At 52.2% G+C, this 20,121-nt stretch overlaps 1 protein-coding gene across 1 annotated transcript in view; it reads left to right on the plus strand.

Annotated features, from left to right (window-relative positions):
* The window catches only part of sgf29 (SAGA complex associated factor 29), a 101,523-nt gene that overhangs the window by 16,048 nt on the left and 65,354 nt on the right, over positions 1 to 20,121 (plus strand). The window contains 1 exon segment of the mRNA XM_072515549.1: positions 960 to 1,122. Coding sequence (XP_072371650.1) covers positions 960 to 1,122 — 163 coding nt within the window.

The raw sequence follows: 20,121 nt of genomic DNA on the forward strand, positions 1-20,121 counted from the left end.
GTGCGGCGCTCCCTCAGTACTGACCCTCTGACAGTGCGGTACTCCCTCAGTACTGACCCTCTGACAGTGCGGCTCTCCCTCAGTACTGACCCTCTGACAGTGCGGCACTCCCTCAGTACTGACCCTCTGACAGTGCGGCACTCCCTCAGTACTGACCCTCTGACAGTGCGGCACTCCCTCAGTACTGACTCTCTGACAGTGCAGCACTCCCTCAGTACTGACCGTCTGACAGTGCAGCACTCCCTCAGTACTGACCCTCTGACAGTGCGGCACTCCCTCAATACTGACCCTCTGACCGTGCGGCACTCCCTCAGTACTGACTCTCTGACAGTGCAGCACTCCCTCAGTACTGACTCTCTGACAGTGCAGCACTCCCTCAGTACTGACCCTCTGACAGTGCGGCACTCCCTCAGTACTGGCCCTCTGACAGTGCGGCACTCCCTCAGTACTGACTCTCTGACAGTGCAGCACTCCCTCAGTACTGACCCTCTGACAGTGCGGCACTCCCTCAGTACTGACCCTCTGACAGTGCGGCACTCCCTCAGTACTGACCCTCTGACAGTGCGGCACTCCCTCAGTGCTGACCCTCTGACAGTGCAGCACTCCCTCAGTACTGACCCTCTGACAGTGCGGCGCTCCCTCAGTAATGACCCTCTGACAGTGCGGCACTCCCTCAGTACTGACCCTCTGACAGTGCGGCGCTCCCTCAGTACTGACCCTCTGACAGTGCGGCACTCCCTCAGTACTGACCCTATGACAGTGCAGAGTTAGAGAATGGCTGGTGCCTATGTAAATAGTGTCCCTGTCACGTGGCGATTGTGTATCTCTGACCCCTCACCACCAGTTGACGGTCTGTTCAGACGCCCAGAGGCTGCATTTCAAGGATCTTAAAAGTTCTCCACTTGCTATTTGCTCCTGCCTGTCGAGCCTGAACGGTTTATCGTCTCTTTCTCTGACAGGCGACACACTCTGAGTCGCAGACGAATAATTCCCCTCCCACAGTGGAAGGCCAATCCTGAGACCGATCCGGAGGCATTATTCCAGAAAGATCAGTTGGTCCTCGCCTTGTATCCACAGACAACCTGCTTCTATCGCGCGCTCATCCACACTGCACCACAGCGGGTAAGCTATCTCCCTGAGAGAGAGGGGACTGAGAGACACCAGTCAGTGTACAGATATCTCCCTGAGAGAGAGGGGACTGAGAGACACCAGTTAGTGTACAGATATCTCCCTGAGAGAGAGAGGACTGAGAGACACCAGTCAGTGTACAGATATCTCCCTGAGAAAGAGAGGGGACTGAGAGACACCCGTCAGTGTACAGATATCTCCCTGAGAGAGAGAGGACTGAGAGACACCTGTCAGTGCACAGATATCTCCCTGAGAGAGAGAGGACTGAGAGACACCAGTCAGTGTACAGATATCTCCCTGAGAGAGAGAGGGGACTGAGAGACACCAGTCAGTATACAGATATCTCCCTGAGAGAGAGGACTGAGAGACACCAGTCAGTGTACAGATATCTCCCTTTGAGAGAGAGAGGGGACTGAGAGACACCAGTCAGTGTCCAGATATCTCCCTGAGAGAGAGAGGGGACTGAGAGACACCAGTCAGTGTACAGATATCTCCCTGAGAGAGAGGACTGAGAGACACCAGTCAGTGTACAGATATCTCCCTGAGAGAGAGGGGACTGAGAGACACCAGTCAGTGTACAGATATCTCCCTGAGAGAGAGAGGGGACTGAGAGACACCAGTCAGTGTACAGATATCTCCCTGAGAGAGAGAGGGGACTGAGAGACAATAGTCAGCGTACAGATATCTCCCTGAGAGAGAGGTGACTGAGAGACACCAGTCAGTGTACAGATATCTCCCTGAGAGAGAGGGGACTGAGAGACACCAGTCAGTGTACATATATCTCCCTGAGAGAGAGGACTGAGAGACACCAGTCAGTGTACAGATATCTCCCTGAGAGAGAGGGGACTGAGAGACACCAGTCAGTGTACAGATATCTCCCTGAGAGAGAGGACTGAGAGACACCAGTCAGTGTACAGATATCTCCCTTTGAGAGAGAGAGGGGACTGAGAGACACCGGTCAGTGTACAGATATCTCCCTGAGAGAGAGGACTGAGAGACACCAGTCAGTGTACAGATATCTCCCTGAGAGAGAGAGGGGACTGAGAGACAACAGTCAGTGTACAGATATCTCCCTGAGAGAGAGAGGGGACTGAGAGACACCAGTCAGTCTACAGATATCTCCCTGAGAGAGAGAGGGGACTGAGAGACACCAGTCAGTGTACAGATATCTCCCTGAGAGAGAGGGGACTGAGAGACACCAGTCAGTGTACAGATATCTCCCTGAGAGAGAGAGGTGACTGAGAGACACCAGTCAGTGTACAGATATCTCCCTGAGAGAGAGGGGACTGAGAGACACCAGGCAGTGTACAGATATCTCCCTGAGAGAGAGGGGACTGAGAGACACCAGTCAGTGTACAGATATCTCCCTGAGAGAGAGAGGGGACTGAGAGACACCAGTCAGTGTACAGATATCTCCCTGAGAGAGAGAGGGGACTGAGAGACACCAGTCAGTGTACAGATATCTCCCTGAGAGAGAGAGGGACTGAGAGACACCAGTCAGTGTACAGATATCTCCCTGAGAGAGAGAGGACTGAGAGACACCAGTCAGTGTACAGATATCTCCCTGAGAGAGAGGGGACTGAGAGACACCAGTCAGTGTACAGATATCTCCCTGAGAGAGAGAGGGGACTGAGAGACACCAGTCAGTGTACAGATATCTCCCTGAGAGAGAGGGGGCTGAGAGACACCAGTCAGTGTACAGATATCTCACTGAGAGAGAGAGAGGACTGAGAGACACCAGTCAGTGTACAGATATCTCCCTGAGAGAGAGAGAGAGGACTGAGAGACACCAGTCAGTGTACAGATATCTCCCTGAGAGAGAGGGGACTGAGAGACACCAGTCAGTGTACAGATATCTCCCTGAGAGAGAGAGAGGACTGAGAGACACCAGTCAGTGTACAGATATCTCCCTGAGAGAGAGGGGACTGAGAGACACCAGTCAGTGTACAGATATCTCCCTGAGAGAGAGAGAGGGGACTGAGAGACACCAGTCAGTGTACAGATATCTCCCTGAGGGAGAGGGGGGACTGAGAGACACCAGTCAGTGTACAGATATCTTCCTGAGAGAGAGAGGGGACTGAGAGACACCAGTCAGTGTACAGATATCTCCCTGGGAGAGAGAGGGGACTGAGAGACACCAGTCAGTGTACAGATATCTCCCTGAGAGAGAGAGAGGACTGAGAGACACCAGTCAGTGTACAGATATCTCCCTGAGAGAGAGGGGGGACTGAGAGACACCAGTCAGTGTACAGATATCTCCCTGAGAGAGAGGGGACTGAGAGACACCCGTCAGTGTACAGATATCTCCCTGAGAGAGAGGGGACTGAGAGACACCAGTCAGTGTACAGATATCTCCCTGAGAGAGAGGGGACTGAGAGACTCCAGTCAGTGTACAGATATCTCCCTGAGAGAGAGGGGACTGAGAGACACCAGTCAGTGTACAGATATCTCCCAGAGAGAGAGAGGGGACGGAGAGACACCAGTCAATGTACAGATATCTCCCTGAGAGAGAGAGGGGACTGAGAGACACCAGTCAGTGTACAGATATATCCCTGAGAGAGAGGGGGCTGAGAGACACCAGTCAGTGTACAGATATCTCCCTGAGAGAGAGGGGGGACTGAGAGACACCAGTCAATGTACAGATATCTCCCTGAGAGGGGGGACTGAGAGACACCAGTCAGTGTACAGATATCTCCCTGAGAGAGAGAGGGGACTGAGAGACACCAGTCAGTGTACAGATATCTCCCTGAGAGAGAGAGGGGACTGAGAGACACCAATCAGTGTACAGATATCTCCCTAAGAGAGAGAGGGGACTGAGAGACACCAGTCAGTGTACAGATATCTCCCTGAGAGAGAGGTGACTGAGAGACACCAGTCAGTGTACAGATATCTCCCTGAGAGAGAGAGGGGACTGAGAGACACCAGTCAGTGTACAGATATCTCCCTGAGAGGGGGCTGAGAGACACCAGTCAGTGTACAGATATCACCCTGAGAGTGGGGACTGAGAGACACCAGTCAGTGTACAGATATCTCCCTGAGAGCGAGGGGACTGAGAGACAGCAGTCAGTGTACAGATATCTCCCTGAGAGAGAGAGAGGACTGAGAGACACCAGTCAGTGTACAGATATCTCCCTGAGAGAGAGAGAGGGGACTGAGAGACAGCAGTCAGTGTACAGATATCTCCCTGAGAGCGAGGGGACTGAGAGACACCAGTCAGCGTACAGATATCTCCCTGAGAGAGAGAGAGGACTGAGAGACACCAGTCAGTGTACAGATATCTCCCTGAGAGAGAGAGGGGACTGAGAGACACCAGTCAGTGTACAGATATCTCCCTGAGAGGGGGGACTGAGAGACACCAGTCAGTGTACAGATATCTCCCTGAGAGAGAGAGGGGACTGAGAGACACCAGTCAGCGTACAGATATCTCCCTGAGAGAGAGAGAGGACTGAGAGACACCAGTCAGTGTACAAATATCTCCCTAAGAGAGAGAGGGGACTGAGAGACACCAGTCAGCGTACAGATATCTCCCTGAGAGAGAGAGAGGACTGAGAGACACCAGTCAGTGTACAGATATCTCCCTGAGAGAGAGGGGACTGAGAGACACCAGTCTGTGTACAGATATCTCACTGCGAGAGGGGACTGAGAGACTCCAGTCAGTGTACAGATATCTCCCCGAGAGGGGGGACTGGGAGACACCAGTCAGTGTACAGATATCTCCCTGAGAGAGAAGGGACTGAGAGACACCAGTCGGTGCACAGATATCTCCCTGAGAGAGAGAGAGAGAGAGGGGACTGAGAGACACCCGTCAGTGTGCAGATATCTCCCTGAGAGAGAGGGGACTGAGAGACACCAGTCACTGTACAGATATCTCCCTGAGAGAGAGGGGACTGAGAGACACCAGTCAGTGTACAGATAACTCCCTGAGAGACAGGGGACTGAGAGACACCAGTCAGTGTACAGATATCTCCCTGAGAGAGAGGGGACTGAGAGACACCAGTCAGTGTACAGATATCTCCCTGAGAGAGAGGGGACTGAGAGACACCAGTCAGTGTACAGATATCTCCCTGAGAGAGAGAGGGGACTGAGAGACACCAGTCAGTGTACAGATATCTCCCTGAGAGAGAGAGGGGACTGAGAGACACCAGTCAGTGTACAGATATCTACCTGAGAGAGAGAGGGGACTGAGAGACACCAGTCTGTGTACAGATATCTCACTGAGAGAGGGGACTGAGAGACACCAGTCAGTGTACAGATATCTCCCTGAGAGAGAGAGGGGACTGAGAGACACCAGTCAGTGTACAGATATCTCCCTGAGAGAGAGGGGACTGAGAGACACCAGTCAGTGTACAGATATCTCCCTGAGAAAGAGAGGGGACTGAGAGACACCAGTCAGTGTACAGATATCTCCCTGAGAGAGAGGGGACTGAGAGACACCAGTCAGTGTACAGATATCTACCCGAGAGAGAGAGAGAGGGGATTGAGAGACACCAGTCAGTGTACAGATATATCCCTGAGAGAGAGGGGGCTGAGAGACACCAGTCAGTGTACAGATATCTCCCAGAGAGGGAGGGGACGGAGAGACACCAGTCAGTGTACAGATATATCCCTGAGAGAGAGAGGGGACTGAGAGACACCAGTCAGCGTACAGATATCTCCCTGAGAGAGAGAGAGGACTGAGAGACACCAGTCAGTGTACAGATATCTCCCTAAGAGAGAGAGGGGACTGAGAGACACCAGTCAGCGTACAGATATCTCCCTGAGAGAGAGAGAGGACTGAGAGACACCAGTCAGTGTACAGATATCTCCCTGAGAGAGAGGGGACTGAGAGACACCAGTCTGTGTACAGATATCTCACTGCGAGAGGGGACTGAGAGACTCCAGTCAGTGTACAGATATCTCCCCGAGAGGGGGGACTGGGAGACACCAGTCAGTGTACAGATATCTCCCTGAGAGAGAAGGGACTGAGAGACACCAGTCGGTGCACAGATATCTCCCTGAGAGAGAGAGAGGGAGAGGGGACTGAGAGACACCCGTCAGTGTGCAGATATCTCCCTGAGAGAGAGGGGACTGAGAGACACCAGTCAGTGTACAGATATCTCCCTGAGAGTGAGAGGGGACTGAGAGACACCAGTCAGTGTACAGATATCTCCCTGAGAGAGAGGGGACTGAGAGACACCAGTCAGTGTACAGATAACTCCCTGAGAGACAGGGGACTGAGAGACACCAGTCAGTGTACAGATATCTCCCTGAGAGAGAGGGGACTGAGAGACACCAGTCAGTGTACAGATATCTCCCTGAGAGAGAGGGGACTGAGAGACACCAGTCAGTGTACAGATATCTCCCTGAGAGAGAGAGGGGACTGAGAGACACCAGTCAGTGTACAGATATCTCCCTGAGAGAGAGAGGGGACTGAGAGACACCAGTCAGTGTACAGATATCTACCTGAGAGAGAGAGGGGACTGAGAGACACCAGTCTGTGTACAGATATCTCACTGAGAGAGGGGACTGAGAGACACCAGTCAGTGTACAGATATCTCCCTGAGAGAGAGAGGGGACTGAGAGACACCAGTCAGTGTACAGATATCTACCCGAGAGAGAGAGAGAGGGGATTGAGAGACACCAGTCTGTGTACAGATATCTCACTGAGAGAGGGGACTGAGAGACACCAGTCAGTGTACAGATATCTCCCTGAGAGAGACGGGACTGAGAGACACCAGTCAGTGTACAGATATCTCCCTGAGAGAGAGGGGTCTGAGAGACACCAGTCAGTGTACAGATATATCCCTGAGAGAGAGGGGGCTGAGAGACACCAGTCAGTGTACAGATATCTCCCAGAGAGGGAGGGGACGGAGAGACACCAGTCAGTGTACAGATATATCCCTGAGAGAGAGACAGGGGACTGAGAGACACCAGTCAGTGTACAGATATCTCCCTAAGAGAGAGAGGGGACTGAGAGACACCAGTCAGCGTACAGATATCTCTCTGAGAGAGGGGGGACTGAGAGACACCAGTCAGTGTACAGATATCTCACTGCGAGAGGGGACTGAGAGACTCCAGTCAGTGTACAGATATCTCACTGCGAGAGGGGACTGAGAGACTCCAGTCAGTGTACAGATATCTCCCTGAGAGAGAGAGGGGACTGAGAGACACCAGTCAGCGTACAGATATCGCCCTGAGAGAGAGAGGACTGAGAGACACCAGTCAGTGTACAGATATCTCCCTGAGAGAGAGGGGACTGAGAGACACCCGTCTGTACAGATATCTCCCTGAGAGAGAGGGGACTGAGAGACACCAGTCTGTGTACAGATATCTCCCTGAGAGAGAGGGGACTGAGAGACACCAGTCAGTGTACAGATATCTCCCTGAGAGAGAGGGGACTGAGAGACACCCGTCAGTGTACAGATATCTCCCTGAGAGAGAGGGGACTGAGAGACACCAGTCAGTGTACAGATATCTCACTGCGAGAGGGGACTGAGAGACTCCAGTCAGTGTACAGATATCTCCCTGAGAGAGAGGGGGGACTGAGATACACCAGTCAGTGTACAGATATCTCCCTGAGAGAGAGGGGACTGAGAGACACCAGTCAGTGTACAGATATCTCCCTGAGAGAGAGGGGACTGAGAGACACCAGTCAGTGTACAGATATCTCCCTGAGAGAGAGAGAGGACTGAGAGACACCAGTCAGTGTACAGATATCTCCCTGAGAGAGAGAGGGGACTGAGAGACACCAGTCAGTGTACAGATATCTCCCTGAGAGAGGGGACTGAGAGACACCAGTCAGTGTACAGATATCTCCCTAAGAGAGAGAGGGGACTGAGAGACACCAGTCAGTGTACAGGTATCTCCCAGAGAGAGGGAGAGGACTGAGAGACACCAGTCAGTGTACAGATATCTCCCTAAGAGAGAGAGGGGACTGAGAGACACCAGTCAGTGTACAGGTATCTCCCTGAGAGAGAGAGGGGACTGAGAGACACCAGTCAGTGTACAGATATCTCCCTGAGAGAGAGGGGACTGAGAGACACCAGTCAGTGTACAGATATCTCCCTGAGAGAGAAGGGACTGAGAGACACCAGTCGGTGTACAGATATCTCCCTGAGAGAGAGGGGACTAAGAGACACCAGTCAGTGTACAGATATCTCCCTGAGAGAGAGGGGACTGAGAGACACCAGTCAGTGTACAGATAACTCCCTGAGAGACAGGGGACTGAGAGACACCAGTCAGTGTACAGATATCTCCCTGAGAGAGAGGGGACTGAGAGACACCAGTCAGTGTACAGATATCTCCCTGAGAGAGAGGGGACTGAGAGACACCAGTCAGTGTACAGATATCTCCCTGAGAGAGAGAGGCGACTGAGAGACACCAGTCAGTGTACAGATATCTCCCTGAGTGAGAGGGGACTGAGGGACACCAGTCAGTGTACAGATATCTCCCTGAGTGAGAGGGGACTGAGAGACACCAGTCAGTGTACAGATATCTCCCTGAGAGAGAGGGGACTGAGAGACACCAGTCAGTGTACAGATATCTCCCTGAGAGAGAGAGAGGGGACTGAGAGACACCAGTCAGTGTACAGATATCTCCCTGAGAGAGAGAGAGGACTGAGAGACACCAGTCAGTGTACAGATATCTCCCTGAGAGAGAGGGGGGACTGAGAGACACCAGTCAGTGTACAGATATCTCCCTGAGAGAAGAGGGGATTGAGAGACACCAGTCAGTATACAGATATCTCCCTGAGAGAGAGAGGGAATGAGAGACACCAGTCAGTGTACAGATATCTCCCTGAGAGAGGGGACTGAGAGACACCAGTCAGTGTACAGATATCTCCCTGAGAGAGAGAGGGGACTGAGAGACACCAGTCAGTGTACAGATATATCCCTGAGAGAGAGGGGGCTGAGAGACACCAGTCAGTGTACAGATATCTCCCTGAGAGGGAGGGGACTGAGAGACACCAATCAGTGTACAGATATCTCCCTGAGAGAGAGAGAGGGCTGAGAGACACCAGTCAGTGTACAGATATCTCCCCGAGAGAGGGGACTGAGAGACACCAGTCAGTGTACAGATATCTCCCTGAGAGAGAGGGGGCTGAGAGACACCAGTCAGTGTACAGATATCTCCCTGAGAGAGAGAGAGAGACGCCAGTCAATGTACAGATATCTCCCTAAGAGAGAGAGGGGACTGAGTGACACCAGTCAGTGTACAGATATCTCCCTGAGAGAGAGGGGACTGAGAGACACCAGTCGGTGTACAGATATCTCCCTGAGAGAGAAGGGACTGAGAGACACCAGTCAGTGTACAGATATCTCCCTGAGAGAGAGAGGACTGAGAGACACCCGTCAGTGTGCAGATATCTCCCTGAGAGAGAGAGGGGACTGAGAGACACCAGTTAGTGTACAGATATCTCCCTGAGAGAGAGGGGACTGAGAGACACCAGTCAGTGTACAGATAACTCCCTGAGAGACAGGGGACTGAGAGACACCAGTCAGTGTACAGATATCTCCCTGAGAGAGAGGGGGGACTGAGAGACACCAGTCAGTGTACAGATATCTCCCTGAGAGAGAGGACTGAGAGACACCAGTCAGTGTACAGATATCTCCCTGAGAGAGAGAGGGGACTGAGAGACACCAGTCAGTGTACAGATATCTCCCTGAGAGAGAGGGGACTGAGAGACACCAGTCAGTGTACAGATAACTCCCTGAGAGACAGGGGACTGAGAGACACCAGTCAGTGTACAGATATCTCCCTGAGAGAGAGAGGGGACTGAGAGACACCAGTCAGTGTACAGATATCTCCCTGAGAGAGAGGGGACTGAGAGACACCAGTCAGTGTACAGATATCTCCCTGAGAGAGAGGGGACTGAGAGACACCAGTCAGTGTACAGATACCTCCCTGAGAGAGGGAGGGGACTGAGAGACACCAGTCAGTGTACAGATATCTCCCTGAGAGAGGGGACTGAGAGACACCAGTCAGTGTTCAGATATCTCCCTGAGAGAGAGGGGACTGAGAGACACCAGTCAGTGTACAGATATCTCCCAGAGAGAGGGGACTGAGAGACACCAGTCAGTGTTCAGATATCTCCCTGAGAGAGAGGGGACTGAGAGACACCAGTCAGTGTACAGATAACTCCCTGAGAGACAGGGGACTGAGAGACACCAGTCAGTGTACAGATATCTCCCTGAGAGAGGGGACTGAGAGACACCAGTCAGTGTACAGATATCTCCCTGAGAGAGAGAGGGGACTGAGAGACACCAGTCAGTGTACAGATATCTCCCTGAGAGAGAGGGGACTGAGAGACACCAGTCAGTGTACAGATATCTCCCTGAGAGAGAGGGGACTGAGAGACACCAGTCAGTGTACAGATATCTCCCTGAGAGAGAGAGGGGACTGAGAGACACCAGTCAGTGTACAGATATCTCCCTGAGAGAGAGAGGGGACTGAGAGACACCAGTCAGTGTACAGATATCTACCTAAGAGAGAGAGGGGACTGAGAGACGCCAGTCTGTGTACAGATATCTCACTGAGAGAGGGGACTGAGAGACACCAGTCAGTGTACAGATATCTCCCTGAGAGAGAGAGGGGACTGAGAGACACCAGTCAGTGTACAGATATCTCCCTGAGAGAGAGAGGGGACTGAGAGACACCAGTCAGTGTTCAGATATCTACCCGAGAGAGAAAGAGAGGGGATTGAGAGACACCAGTCTGTGTACAGATATCTCACTGAGAGAGGGGACTGAGAGACACCAGTCAGTGTACAGATATCTCCCTGAGAGAGAGGGGACTGAGAGACACCAGTCAGTGTACAGATATCTCCCAGAGAGAGAGGGGACTGAGAGACACCAGTCAGTGTACAGATATCTCCCTGAGAGAGAGAGGGGACTGAGAGACACCAGTCAGTGTACAGATATCTACCCGAGAGAGAGAGAGAGGGGATTGAGAGACACCAGTCTGTGTACAGATATCTCACTGAGAGAGGGGACTGAGAGACACCAGTCAGTGTACAGATATCTCCCTGAGAGAGAGGGGACTGAGAGACACCAGTCAGTGTACAGATATCTCCCAGAGAGAGAGGGGACTGAGAGACACCAGTCAGTGTACAGATATCTCCCTGAGAGAGAGAGGGGACTGAGAGACACCAGTCAGTGTACAGATATCTCCCAGAGAGGGAGGGGACGGAGAGACACCAGTCAGTGTACAGATATATCCCTGAGAGAGAGGGGACTGAGAGACACCAGTCAGTGTACAGATATCTCCCTGAGAGAGAGGGGACTGAGAGACACCAGTCAGTGTACAGATATCTCCCTGAGAGAGAGGGGACTGAGAGACACCAGTCAGTGTACAGATAGCTCCCTGAGAGAGAGAGGGGACTGAGAGACACCAGTCAGTGTACAGATATATCCCTGAGAGAGAGGGGGCTGAGAGACACCAGTCAGTGTACAGATATCTCCCTGAGAGAGAGAGGGGACTGAGAGACACCAGTCAGTGTACAGATATATCCCTGAGAGAGAGGGGGCTGAGAGACACCAGTCAGTGTACAGATATCTCCCTGAGAGAGAGAGAGGGGACTGAGAGACACCAGTCAGTGTACTGATATCTCCCTGAGAGAGAGAGGGGACTGAGAGACACCAGTCAGTGTACAGATATCTCCCAGAGAGGGAGGGGACGGAGAGACACCAGTCAGTGTACAGATATCTCCCTGAGAGTGAGAGGGGACTGAGAGACACCAGTCAGTGTACAGATATCTCCCAGAGAGGGAGGGGACGGAGAGACACCAGTCAGTGTACAGATATATCCCTGAGAGAGAGGGGACTGAGAGACACCAGTCAGTGTACAGATATCTCCCTGAGGGAGAGAGGACTGAGAGACACCAGTCAGTGTACAGATATCTCCCTGAGAGAGAGAGAGGACTGAGAGACACCAGTCAGTGTACAGATATCTCCCTAAGAGAGAGAGGGGACTGAGAGACACCAGTCAGCGTACAGATATCTCTCTGAGAGAGAGGGGACTGAGAGACACCCGTCAGTGTACAGATATCTCCCTGAGAGAGAGGGGACTGAGAGACACCCGTCAGTGTACAGATATCTCCCTAAGAGAGAGAGGGGACTGAGAGACACCAGTCAGCGTACAGATATCTCCCTGAGAGAGAGAGGACTGAGAGACACCAGTCAGTGTACAGATATCTCACTGCGAGAGGGGACTGAGAGACACCAGTCAGTGTACAGATATCTCCCTGAGAGAGAGGGGACTGAGAGACACCAGTCAGTGTACAGATATCTCACTGCGAGAGGGGACTGAGAGACACCAGTCAGTGTTCAGATATCTCCCTGAGAGAGAGAGGGGATTGAGAGACACCAGTCAGTGTACAGATATCTCCCTGAGAGAGAGAGGGGACTGAGACACCAGTCAGTGTACAGATATCTCCCTGAGAGAGAGAGGGGATTGAGAGACACCAGTCAGTGTACAGATATCTCCCTGAGAGAGAGAGGGGACTGAGACACCAGTCAGTGTACAGACATCTCCCTGAGAGAGAGAGGGGATTGAGAGACACCAGTCAGTGTACAGATATCTCCCTGAGAGAGAGAGGGGACTGAGACACCAGTCAGTGTACAGATATCTCCCTGAGAGAGAGAGGGGACTGAGAGACACCAGTCAGTGTACAGATATCTCCCTGAGAGAGAGGGGACTGAGACACCAGTCAGTGTACAGATATCTCCCAGAGAGGGAGGGGACGGAGAGACACCAGTCAGTGTACAGATATATGCCTGAGAGAGAGGGGACTGAGAGACACCAGTCAGTGTACAGATATCTCCCTGAGAGAGAGAGGGGACTGAGACACCAGTCAGTGTTCAGATATCTCCCTGAGAGAGAGAGGGGATTGAGAGACACCAGTCAGTGTACAGATATCTCCCTGAGAGAGAGAGGGGACTGAGACACCAGTCAGTGTACAGATATCTCCCTGAGAGAGAGAGGGGATTGAGAGACACCAGTCAGTGTACAGATATCTCCCTGAGAGAGAGAGGGGACTGAGACACCAGTCAGTGTACAGATATCTCCCTGAGAGAGAGGGGACTGAGACACCAGTCAGTGTACAGATATCTCCCAGAGAGGGAGGGGACGGAGAGACACCAGTCAGTGTACAGATATATCCCTGAGAGAGAGGGGACTGAGAGACACCAGTCAGTGTACAGATATCTCCCTGAGAGAGAGGGGACTGAGAGACACCAGTCAGTGTACAGATATCTCCCTGAGAGAGAGGTGACTGAGAGACACCAGTCAGTGTACAGATATCTCCCTGAGAGAGAGGGGACTGAGAGACACCAGTCAGTGTACAGATATCTCCCTGAGAGAGAGAGGGGACTGAGACACCAGTCAGTGTTCAGATATCTCCCTGAGAGAGAGAGGGGATTGAGAGACACCAGTCAGTGTACAGATATCTCCCTGAGAGAGAGAGGGGACTGAGACACCAGTCAGTGTACAGATATCTCCCTGAGAGAGAGAGGGGATTGAGAGACACCAGTCAGTGTACAGATATCTCCCTGAGAGAGAGAGGGGACTGAGACACCAGTCAGTGTACAGATATCTCCCTGAGAGAGAGGGGACTGAGACACCAGTCAGTGTACAGATATCTCCCAGAGAGGGAGGGGACGGAGAGACACCAGTCAGTGTACAGATATATCCCTGAGAGAGAGGGGACTGAGAGACACCAGTCAGTGTACAGATATCTCCCTGAGAGAGAGGGGACTGAGAGACACCAGTCAGTGTACAGATATCTCCCTGAGAGAGAGGGGACTGAGAGACACCAGTCAGTGTACAGATATCTCCCTGAGAGAGAGAGGGGACTGAGAGACACCAGTCAGTGTACAGATATCTCCCTGAGAGAGAGAGGGGATTGAGAGACACCAGTCAGTGTACAGATATCTCCCTGAGAGAGAGAGGGGACTGAGAGACACCAGTCAGTGTTCAGATATCTCCCTGAGAGAGAGAGGGGATTGAGAGACACCAGTCAGTGTACAGATATCTCCCTGAGAGAGAGAGGGGACTGAGACACCAGTCAGTGTACAGATATCTCCCTGAGAGAGAGAGGGGATTGAGAGACACCAGTCAGTGTACAGATATCTCCCTGAGAGAGAGAGGGGACTGAGACACCAGTCAGTGTACAGATATCTCCCTGAGAGAGAGAGGGGACTGAGAGACACCAGTCAGTGTACAGATATCTCCCTGAGAGAGAGGGGACTGAGAGACACCAGTCAGTGTACAGATATCTCCCTGAGAGAGAGGGGACTGAGAGACACCAGTCAGTGTACAGATACCTCCCTGAGAGAGGGAGGGGACTGAGAGACACCAGTCAGTGTACAGATATCTCCCTGAGAGAGGGGACTGAGAGACACCAGTCAGTGTACAGATATCTCCCTGAGAGAGAGGGGACTGAGAGACACCAGTCAGTGTACAGATAACTCCCTGAGAGACAGGGGACTGAGAGACACCAGTCAGTGTACAGATATCTCCCTGAGAGAGGGGACTGAGAGACACCAGTCAGTGTACAGATATCTCCCTGAGAGAGAGAGGGGACTGAGAGACACCAGTCAGTGTACAGATATCTCCCTGAGAGAGAGGGGACTGAGAGACACCAGTCAGTGTACAGATATCTCCCTGAGAGAGAGGGGACTGAGAGACACCAGTCAGTGTACAGATATCTCCCTGAGAGAGAGAGGGGACTGAGAGACACCAGTCAGTGTACAGATATCTCCCTGAGAGAGAGAGGGGACTGAGAGACACCAGTCAGTGTACAGATATCTACCTAAGAGAGAGAGGGGACTGAGAGACGCCAGTCTGTGTACAGATATCTCACTGAGAGAGGGGACTGAGAGACACCAGTCAGTGTACAGATATCTCCCTGAGAGAGAGAGGGGACTGAGAGACACCAGTCAGTGTACAGATATCTCCCTGAGAGAGAGAGGGGACTGAGAGACACCAGTCAGTGTTCAGATATCTACCCGAGAGAGAAAGAGAGGGGATTGAGAGACACCAGTCTGTGTACAGATATCTCACTGAGAGAGGGGACTGAGAGACACCAGTCAGTGTACAGATATCTCCCTGAGAGAGAGGGGACTGAGAGACACCAGTCAGTGTACAGATATCTCCCAGAGAGAGAGGGGACTGAGAGACACCAGTCAGTGTACAGATATCTCCCTGAGAGAGAGAGGGGACTGAGAGACACCAGTCAGTGTACAGATATCTACCCGAGAGAGAGAGAGAGGGGATTGAGAGACACCAGTCTGTGTACAGATATCTCACTGAGAGAGGGGACTGAGAGACACCAGTCAGTGTACAGATATCTCCCTGAGAGAGAGGGGACTGAGAGACACCAGTCAGTGTACAGATATCTCCCAGAGAGAGAGGGGACTGAGAGACACCAGTCAGTGTACAGATATCTCCCTGAGAGAGAGAGGGGACTGAGAGACACCAGTCAGTGTACAGATATCTCCCAGAGAGGGAGGGGACGGAGAGACACCAGTCAGTGTACAGATATATCCCTGAGAGAGAGGGGACTGAGAGACACCAGTCAGTGTACAGATATCTCCCTGAGAGAGAGGGGACTGAGAGACACCAGTCAGTGTACAGATATCTCCCTGAGAGAGAGGGGACTGAGAGACACCAGTCAGTGTACAGGTATCTCCCTGAGAGAGAGAGGGGACTGAGAGACACCAGTCAGTGTACAGATATATCCCTGAGAGAGAGGGGGCTGAGAGACACCAGTCAGTGTACAGATATCTCCCTGAGAGAGAGAGGGGACTGAGAGACACCAGTCAGTGTACAGATATATCCCTGAGAGAGAGGGGGCTGAGAGACACCAGTCAGTGTACAGATATCTCCCTGAGAGAGAGAGGGGACTGAGAGACACCAGTCAGTGTACTGATATCTCCCTGAGAGAGAGAGGGGACTGAGAGACACCAGTCAGTGTACAGATATCTCCCAGAGAGGGAGGGGACGGAGAGACACCAGTCAGTGTACAGATATCTCCCTGAGAGTGAGAGGGGACTGAGAGACACCAGTCAGTGTACAGATATCTCCCAGAGAGGGAGGGGACGGAGAGACACCAGTCAGTGTACAGATATATCCCTGAGAGAGAGGGGACTGAGAGACACCAGTCAGTGTACAGATATCTCCCTGAGGGAGAGAGGACTGAGAGACACCAGTCAGTGTACAGATATCTCCCTGAGAGAGAGAGAGGACTGAGAGACACCAGTCAGTGTACAGATATCTCCCTAAGAGAGAGAGGGGACTGAGAGACACCAGTCAGCGTACAGATATCTCTCTGAGAGAGAGGGGACTGAGAGACACCCGTCAGTGTACAGATATCTCCCTGAGAGAGAGGGGACTGAGAGACACCAGTCAGTGTACAGATATCTCCCTGAGAGAGAGAGAGGACTGAGAGACACCAGTCAGTGTACAGATATCTCCCTAAGAGAGAGAGGGGACTGAGAGACACCAGTCAGCGTACAGATATCTCCCTGAGAGAGAGAGAGGACTGAGAGACACCAGTCAGTGTACAGATATCTCACTGCGAGAGGGGACTGAGAGACACCAGTCAGTGTACAGATATCTCCCTGAGAGAGAGGGGACTGAGAGACACCAGTCAGTGTACAGATATCTCACTGCGAGAGGGGACTGAGAGACACCAGTCAGTGTTCAGATATCTCCCTGAGAGAGGGGATTGAGAGACACCAGTCAGTGTACAGATATCTCCCTGAGAGAGAGAGGGGACTGAGACACCAGTCAGTGTACAGATATCTCCCTGAGAGAGAGAGGGGATTGAGAGACACCAGTCAGTGTACAGATATCTCCCTGAGAGAGAGAGGGGACTGAGACACCAGTCAGTGTACAGATATCTCCCTGAGAGAGAGAGGGGATTGAGAGACACCAGTCAGTGTACAGATATCTCCCTGAGAGAGAGAGGGGACTGAGACACCAGTCAGTGTACAGATATCTCCCTGAGAGAGAGGGGACTGAGACACCAGTCAGTGTACAGATATCTCCCAGAGAGGGAGGGGACGGAGAGACACCAGTCAGTGTACAGATATATCCCTGAGAGAGAGGGGACTGAGAGACACCAGTCAGTGTACAGATATCTCCCTGAGAGAGAGGGGACTGAGAGACACCAGTCAGTGTACAGATATCTCCCTGAGAGAGAGGGGACTGAGAGACACCAGTCAGTGTACAGATATCTCCCTGAGAGAGAGAGGGGACTGAGACACCAGTCAGTGTTCAGATATCTCCCTGAGAGAGAGAGGGGATTGAGAGACACCAGTCAGTGTACAGATATCTCCCTGAGAGAGAGAGGGGACTGAGACACCAGTCAGTGTACAGATATCTCCCTGAGAGAGAGAGGGGATTGAGAGACACCAGTCAGTGTACAGATATCTCCCTGAGAGAGAGAGGGGACTGAGACACCAGTCAGTGTACAGATATCTCCCTGAGAGAGAGGGGACTGAGACACCAGTCAGTGTACAGATATCTCCCAGAGAGGGAGGGGACGGAGAGACACCAGTCAGTGTACAGATATATCCCTGAGAGAGAGGGGACTGAGAGACACCAGTCAGTGTACAGATATCTCCCTGAGAGAGAGGGGACTGAGAGACACCAGTCAGTGTACAGATATCTCCCTGAGAGAGAGAGGGGACTGAGAGACACCAGTCAGTGTACAGATATCTCCCTGAGAGAGAGAGGGGATTGAGAGACACCAGTCAGTGTACAGATATCTCCCTGAGAGAGAGAGGGGACTGAGAGACACCAGTCAGTGTTCAGATATCTCCCTGAGAGAGAGAGGGGATTGAGAGACACCAGTCAGTGTACAGATATCTCCCTGAGAGAGAGAGGGGACTGAGACACCAGTCAGTGTACAGATATCTCCCTGAGAGAGAGAGAGGGGACTGAGAGACACCAGTCAGTGTTCAGATATCTCCCTGAGAGAGAGAGGGGATTGAGAGACACCAGTCAGTGTACAGATATCTCCCTGAGAGAGAGAGGGGACTGAGACACCAGTCAGTGTACAGATATCTCCCTGAGAGAGAGAGGGGATTGAGAGACACCAGTCAGTGTACAGATATCTCCCTGAGAGAGAGAGGGGACTGAGACACCAGTCAGTGTACAGATATCTCCCTGAGAGAGAGGGGACTGAGACACCAGTCAGTGTACAGATATCTCCCAGAGAGGGAGGGGACGGAGAGACACCAGTCAGTGTACAGATATATCCCTGAGAGAGAGGGGACTGAGAGACACCAGTCAGTGTACAGATATCTCCCTGAGAGAGAGGGGACTGAGAGACACCAGTCAGTGTACAGATATCTCCCTGAGAGAGAGGGGACTGAGAGACACCAGACAGTGTACAGATATATCCCTGAGAGAGAGGGGACTGAGAGACACCAGTCAGTGTACAGATATCTCCCTGAGAGAGAGGGGACTGAGAGACACCAGACAGTGTACAGATATCTCCCAGAGAGGGAGGGGACGGAGAGACACCAGTCAGTGTACAGATATCTCCCTGAGAGAGAGGGGACTGAGAGACACCAGTCAGTGTACAGATATCTCCCTGAGAGAGAGGGGACTGAGATACACCAGTCAGTGTACAGATATCTCCCTGAGAGAGGACTGAGAGACACCAGTCAGTGTACAGATATCTCCCTGAGAGAGAGGGGACTGAGAGACACCAGTCAGTGTACAGATATCTCCCTGAGAGAGGACTGAGAGACACCAGTCAGTGTACAGATATCTCACTGCGAGAGGGGACTGAGAGACACCAGTCAGTGTACAGATATCTCCCTGAGAGAGAGAGGGGACTGAGAGACGCCAGTCAGTGTACAGACATCTCCCTGAGGGAGAGAGGACTGAGAGACACCAGTCAGTGTACAGATATCTCCCTGAGAGAGAGAGAGGACTGAGAGACACCAGTCAGTGTACAGATATCTCCCTAAGAGAGAGAGGGGACTGAGAGACACCAGTCAGCGTACAGATATCTCTCTGAGAGAGAGGGGACTGAGAGACACCCGTCAGTGTACAGATATCTCCCTGAGAGAGAGGGGACTGAGAGACACCAGTCAGTGTACAGATATCTCCCTGAGAGAGAGAGAGGACTGAGAGACACCAGTCAGTGTACAGATATCTCCCTAAGAGAGAGAGGGGACTGAGAGACACCAGTCAGCGTACAGATATCTCCCTGAGAGAGAGAGAGGACTGAGAGACACCAGTCAGTGTACAGATATCTCCCTGAGAGAGAGAGGGGACTGAGATACACCAGTCAGTGTACAGATATCTCCCTGAGGGAGAGAGGACTGAGAGACACCAGTCAGTGTACAGATATCTCCCTGAGAGAGAGAGAGGACTGAGAGACACCAGTCAGTGTACAGATATCTCCCTAAGAGAGAGAGGGGACTGAGAGACACCAGTCAGCGTACAGATATCTCTCTGAGAGAGAGGGGACTGAGAGACACCCGTCAGTGTACAGATATCTCCCTGAGAGAGTGGGGACTGAGAGACACCAGTCAGTGTACAGATATCTCCCTGAGAGAGAGAGAGGACTGAGAGACACCAGTCAGTGTACAGATATCTCCCTAAGAGAGAGAGGGGACTGAGAGACACCAGTCAGCGTACAGATATCTCCCTGAGAGAGAGAGAGGACTGAGACACCAGTCAGTGTACAGATATCTCCCTGAGAGAGAGAGGGGACTGAGAGACACCAGTCAGTGTACAGATATCTCACTGCGAGAGGGGACTGAGAGACACCAGTCAGTGTACAGATATCTCCCTGAGAGAGAGAGGGGACTGAGAGACGCCAGTCAGTGTACAGACATCTCCCTGAGAGGGAGGGGGGACTGAGAGACACCAGTCAGTGTACAGATATCTCCCTGAGAGAGAGAGGGGACTGAGAGACACCAGTCAGTGTTCAGATATCTCCCTGAGAGAGAGAGGGGATTGAGAGACACCAGTCAGTGTACAGATATCTCC

Source organism: Scyliorhinus torazame, chromosome 8 (assembly GCF_047496885.1).
Source record: "Scyliorhinus torazame isolate Kashiwa2021f chromosome 8, sScyTor2.1, whole genome shotgun sequence".
In the NCBI taxonomy this organism is placed as follows: Eukaryota; Metazoa; Chordata; class Chondrichthyes; order Carcharhiniformes; family Scyliorhinidae; genus Scyliorhinus; species Scyliorhinus torazame.